This window comes from Podarcis melisellensis (assembly GCF_964234715.1).
Source record: "Podarcis melisellensis genome assembly, chromosome: 10".
Classification (NCBI taxonomy): domain Eukaryota; kingdom Metazoa; phylum Chordata; class Lepidosauria; order Squamata; family Lacertidae; genus Podarcis; species Podarcis melisellensis.
The window spans coordinates 32,086,241-32,092,269 of record NC_138542.1 but is presented as its reverse complement, the minus strand read 5'-3'; the positions used below and the strand labels follow the sequence as shown (position 1 = coordinate 32,092,269).

Sequence of the window (6,029 nt, the reverse complement as noted above, 5' to 3'; positions counted from 1 at the left end):
AGATGTTGAGGCCTGGAATGGGCAAACATGTCCATTTTGGGTTTCTCTCAGTTTTCTAATCTTAAATTCCACATTTCTGCATCAGTTTGCGATTAAAAAAAAAATCCTCATGAAAATTTGCCAACATTTTAGCGAAAATCTCTCCTGTGTAAATTTTTATATGCACATATTTATATGTTATTTTCATTAATATGTGCACACTTTACCATTCTATAGGCACTTTTACATACATTACTTGACTGGAGAACTGCACTGAAAAAGCTGGCTGAGAATATTGAAGGATAGCTGTTCTTCTGTTCACATCTTGTTTCAGAAAACACAAAGTTGGTTAGCTCACTTTTAAGTGCCAATGGAATCAAGTTTCTCCCCCATTCCTATTTGAGGTACATGAGCCACTGCTAGTCTGTGTAGTACTGGACTAGATAAATAGCCTGAATTAGTATAAAGCATCTTCCCAAGAACTGAAATTAACATAAATTGTGGTATTATGCCTTCCAATCATTGGGACTTGTTGCAGGGGAAATGTTTCCATGAATTTTGCCCAGGGTTTGAGTCTAGTACCATCTTGTAGCAAATGCCTTTCTATAGCATGCCAACACCAAAAGTTTCTTTTTATATATAGAAAAAAAGCTTCTAAAATAATTAACAAGACTCCTTTTTACAGAAACATGGGCCCACTGCTAAGAACACACTGAAAATATATGAAATACTTCCTTACCTTACTACAGCTGTGAGGCACGGAATATAAACCAGAGCTGCTAAGAGAACCCTCATGGTTTCAGCTGGAAGTGGAAATAAAGCTGGCTTTTCTTCTCTCTATCTCTTTTATATACTTTGCTGGATCACAACCAGCTGTTTGCGGGGTCAGTCAACGACTGCAGGTCAGTTGCTTGGCAGGACATTTGTAATGTGCTGGACAAGGACCCGCCAATTTGTGTAAATACTGCAATCTGTTACAACATGGATGGGGAACCGGTGGCCCTCAGGTTGTTGTTGGACTCCAACTCCCATCAACCCCAGCCAGCATCGCCAATAGCCAGGGATGCTGGGAGTTGCAGTTCAGCGACATCTAGGGGACCACACGTTCCCCACCTCTGCATTGGAACACTCCAACAAGGGAGTGATGGAGGCAGGTAGTAGCAGTGCATGTGGTAGGGCTTGACGCTGGTGTAGTTGCTTACCTGAATGGGGCTGAAGTGCCAATAAGGGCGAGACTGTGCAGTTGCACTGACAGGAGTGCTGGACCGGCAGGGATGCTCCCACTGGTTCAACCACCCCACCCCAACCTCGCCACTATTGCCCTGCCCCAACACTGCCCAAATAAGGAGCAGTGACAGAGGTGGATTTAGGGAAGCGTGACTGGTTCACCCGCACTGGTGAAAGGGCGCTGCAGGGGGGCTGAAACAATAACTTATAATGAAAGTCGAGAGATGTGGATGGGGGTGTCAAATTTTGTTGTGTTGCGCAGGGCGCCGTTGAAATTTGAAAGTCTGCGTCTAGTAGACTCCATTGTAAGGAGTTTGGCTGTGTCTCACTACACATGCCACTACCTCTTAAGAATAATGAGTCTTTTTCAGTGTGGACTAAGTACAGTGGTGCCTCAGGTTACATACGCTTCAGGTTACAGACTCCGCAAACCCATAAATAGTACCTCAGGTTAAGAACTTTGCTTAAGGATGAGAACAGAAAGCGTGCGGCAGCGCAGCAGCAGGAGGCCCCATTAGCTAAAGCGGTGCTTCAGGTTAAGAAGTGTTTCAGGTTAAGAACGGACCTCCGGAATGAATTAAGTATGTAATCAGAGGTACCACTGTAGTTATAAACCAGGTCTTACCATGTCCCCAGGTTTTCATAGGTGAACCTATGCAATTCAAAGCCCTATAGAAAGATGAAGGGTAAATGGCCTCATCTGAAAGATTCAGCACCATAACAAGCAATTTGACCTTTCCTTATGTCACCTTTTCTCATTAGCTATTACTGAATTACTTTCATTTAACCTCTCCCCAAGGAGGCAGGTGCAAAGCTTGCACTCTAAGGCTGTGTCGGCACTATATACCTTTAAACCCCACTTGAAGCACATTCTTTCCCTCGAAGGATTCTGGTTGCTGTAGTTTACCCCTTGGGGAGCTATAATTCCCAGCACCTCATAAATGACATGGTCCAAAATTCATGGAGAGAGAGAAGGTGCTTCAAAGGTACAGTCTGTCTGCAATCCAATCCATCAGTTCAAGTTATTCCTACAAAATGTATCGGAGATGGGGAATCTCAATCCTGGGGGCAACATTCACCCCTCCAGATTAGCTGTCTCCAGTTTGCACCTCTTCCTCCTCAGCCACATGGCCTCTCCCCAGGCCATGCCTCTCACTAGCCCTTTTTTGCACCCTCCTGGAGCTCAAGTGCGGCCTTGAACTCTGACAATGCCTCTTCCTTACCTCTGGTTCTCCCCATCATTGGCATGTGGCCCCCAGAAGGCTGCCTGGAGAGGAATGTGGCCCTCTGAAAAAGCTTCCCTACTCCTGACATATATAACATGGAGTTGAGTAATCCTTGTGTCAAAAACTGTTGCTCAATGGCTCTGGCCTTCAGCTTGCACATCTAACACAAGCAGCTTTGCAAAGACTTCAGGGCAAGCCCAGTGAGTAACGGAGACTATACAGGCTCGTCCCTTAGGTAAAATGGCTCACTGTCCCACCAAACCTAAACTTGGCCAGCTGCTTGCTTACAACTATAGCCCAAGGGGTAGCCTTGCCTATCACTTCCCTCCTCCTCCCCAGTTTCTCTGTTCCCATTGTAAAACTCAGCAGGGACAAGAATGGGGCCCAAACGAATTTAGTTGGCTCTGTTTGTCATTGGCTGTGGCTCCACTTCCTGTTGGCCTCCCTGCCTTGCACTCCAGCAGTCCCAATGGGCACCAGTGGATGGAGTCACTGCATGACCATTTGGGGACACAACCCAAGCTGAATCAGGATTCAGTCAACACTCACATCTGATCACATGCAGAGGGCTACGTGAATCAGTTCTTGTTCTCTTGCAGACAAAGGTGCAACTACTGTCTGTCTCAAGACTTTCACCTCTGAGAGGCAGAGCATCCTACATTAACTGGTCTTCACCCCCCATCACTCATTAAGGTCCTCAAAAGTCCAGACTCTGGCTATTTTTTCATTGCCTTGATCTCATTAGCTCACTGCAAGGAGACTTTGGCTTGCCAACACAGTCACAAGGTGCAGCAATCTAAGGTCATTGTGATCTGCATTGATAAGACTAGATTAATAGTTAAACTGTGAACCAGAGTTTTTACCCCTTAATATATTTAAGTAAGTCCTAAATATGTCCCTTAACAACAAATAAATGTAAATAAGCATTCTGCATCCAGAAATAGCAAAATGTCATATAAATGCCGAGCCTTTAGAGTAGAGCATGCTAAGGGGAACATTGGGACTGTTTTGGAAAATATGTCTGATTAACCACTGTGCAATCTCAGAACTTCACCTCGGTGTTTTCTGCTGCTTTTGCGCACGAGAGCTATTCCAAGGCAATGCCTGTATTTCTCATCAGCAGACACTCATTCAGTTATCAGGAACATTTCAGGGCTCTTGAGATTCATGATTGTTGCTATGTGGACCATATATATTACAGCAAGGAGGAGGGAACAGCACACAAAATAGAAGCCAGGCAGCTTCCCTGCTCCATAAGCCTGATTCACTAGCGAAGAACCGATGTAACTTTCCAAAGTTGTTAGGATGGGCAACGCTTTCCGAACAGTCATTGCTTTCTTCCCATCAGATGCCTGCCAGAAATACATCCTGGGAGACCTTGAAGAGATGCCAATTGATAAAATGTTGGATCTGAGCAGCAGGCAGGTGAGGAGGTTCCCGCTGCACGTTTGTTCTTTCAGGGAACTGGTCAAATTGTACCTGAGCGACAACAATCTGAATCATCTGCCCTCTGAGCTAGAACAGCTGCAGAATCTACAGATCTTGGCACTGGATTTCAACAATTTCCAAACGCTTCCCCCGGTGGTATGCACCTTGAAGCAGCTGTGTATCCTTTACCTGGGCAACAACAGACTCGGAGACTTGCCTGTGGAGCTGCGCCAGCTGCAGAACCTGAAGACACTCTGGATTGAGTCCAACTGTTTGTATCACCTGCCCAACGTGGTGTGCGAGTTGAAGCAACTCAAGACGCTGCATGCCGGCTCCAATGCGCTGCACTCCCTGCCTGCCCAGCTGTGGTACCTGAAGGACCTGCGCAGCATCTGGCTCTCAGGCAACCTGCTGCCCGAATTCCCCCCCGTGTTGCTTCACATGCCATTCCTGGAAATTATCGACGTCGACCGCAACATCATCACTTACTTCCCCAGTCTCGTGCACCTGAGCAGCTTGAAGCTGGTGATCTATGACCACAACCCCTGCAGAAACGCACCCAAGGTAGCCAAGGGGGTGCATAGGGTTGGGAGGTGGTCTGAGGAAAGCCCCGAACCTAGGAAACGATCTGGTATGGATAGGGACAAAGGATCTGAGGACATCGACTCCATTCTCCCCCCTCCAGGCCATCTCAGTCTAGCCGAGTGACAAAAATTTCCACTAGAACTTGTAAGTTTGCCGCAGGAGCCTTCTCAGCCAGGGTGTTCATCACCAGATAAAGATGAGAGTATCTGGACTGTGTTTTCACAGGCTGTATAATCCAGTGTAAAGTTGCATGTGTTCGATTTCACTTGATTTCTACAGTATTATGTGCATGCCCAGCTTGGTGAGTAATTTAAATATCTAGAATTAGCAAGATAAACTCTGAACTGTGACAGCCAGCTAACGTACCCCTTCTGATACCTGCAGCTCTTCTACAGAATTCAGATGGAATAAAACCTAGAAACAAATCTTTGAGAAGGGGGAAAGGAATCCATTTAAAGATAAAAATGCAGGTGCCTTGCCTTCTGTATTATTAAAACCAATGCTACAGCACTAGCTCTGTGGTATTAAAGAAATTGTGTGTATTTTGAAGGCAATTTGAAGATATTTCATCCTGCAAATGTATCTAGTACAGCCAAACAGGGAAATTCTTTGCATTTATCCTGGTTTTGTGTGTAAATGAGAACTTTTAAGTTGGGGTTCACCAGTTACAAATCCGACTACATGGAGTCTATCTGCATTCCAGCTTGAGCGCTACTCGGGGAAATGTAGCGTGTAGGATTAAGAGAGATAGGACCCCTAGCGTAGTGTTCAACACCATCAGTCTCTGGGGAAGCCATGACTGACAGAAAAGCAATATTTATAGATATGCCATTAGAATAGTTTGTTTCCATTTAACTATTTAACTCGGTGTTATCCAATTAATGAAGTACTGCAGACCCCATTTTTCAAGTCTAGCTAATGACCCTCCTACTTTTGAAAATGTAGGTATCTCTGTGGTACTTTTTGCTATATGAATGGTACCACGGACCACCAATTGGGAACCACCGCTTTAGCCTATTATACATGCCTAACAAGTTAGAGGAACTATGCAGTTAGTTGTTTTACCTTTTAAATTAAAAGACATGCAGTATGTTGGATGTAATCCTAAGTAAAGCTTTTTATTATTTCATTGTGAACTATTTCTCCTCCAACTTTCCAAGCTATTTCAGAACTCTGAAAGTAGACTACAGCCTACAAAAGCTCATGCCACAAGGCATGCGGTCATAGTTAGAGTACCACAGAACTCTATCATTTGCTGCAACCAGCTAATACGGTTACTTCTTCCAGATTTTTTTTTTAACATGCCAACTAGAAATTAACTTTTTTTGTCTTGGGGAAGTTATGTACTTGAACCTCCAATTCCAGCAAAAACAGTGAGGTTTCAGATTACTTCCTCCTTGCCGAGATGTGATAAACACACAACTAGCTAAGGTTTAGTGGCCTGTATTATCTTCATGAAATGTTTAATGAAAGGATCACACAGGATTTTTAAATACTAGCAGTAAACTTTGCTTTCATGATCAGCCACCTGCATATTATCTGAATTGTGCTCTCACTATTTCACACGTATGCATTCAAAAGTCT

General features: G+C 44.5%; 1 protein-coding gene across 1 annotated transcript; it reads left to right on the top strand.

The window, feature by feature from the left end:
- The first annotated feature begins 3,643 nt into the window (after positions 1-3,643).
- Positions 3,644-5,968, top strand: LRRC10 (leucine rich repeat containing 10). The gene has a single exon (XM_081927561.1). It carries the CDS (start codon positions 3,738-3,740, stop codon positions 4,566-4,568), a length of 831 nt encoding a protein of 276 aa, XP_081783687.1. The 5' UTR covers positions 3,644-3,737; the 3' UTR covers positions 4,569-5,968.
- Positions 5,969-6,029: the final 61 nt, after the last annotated feature.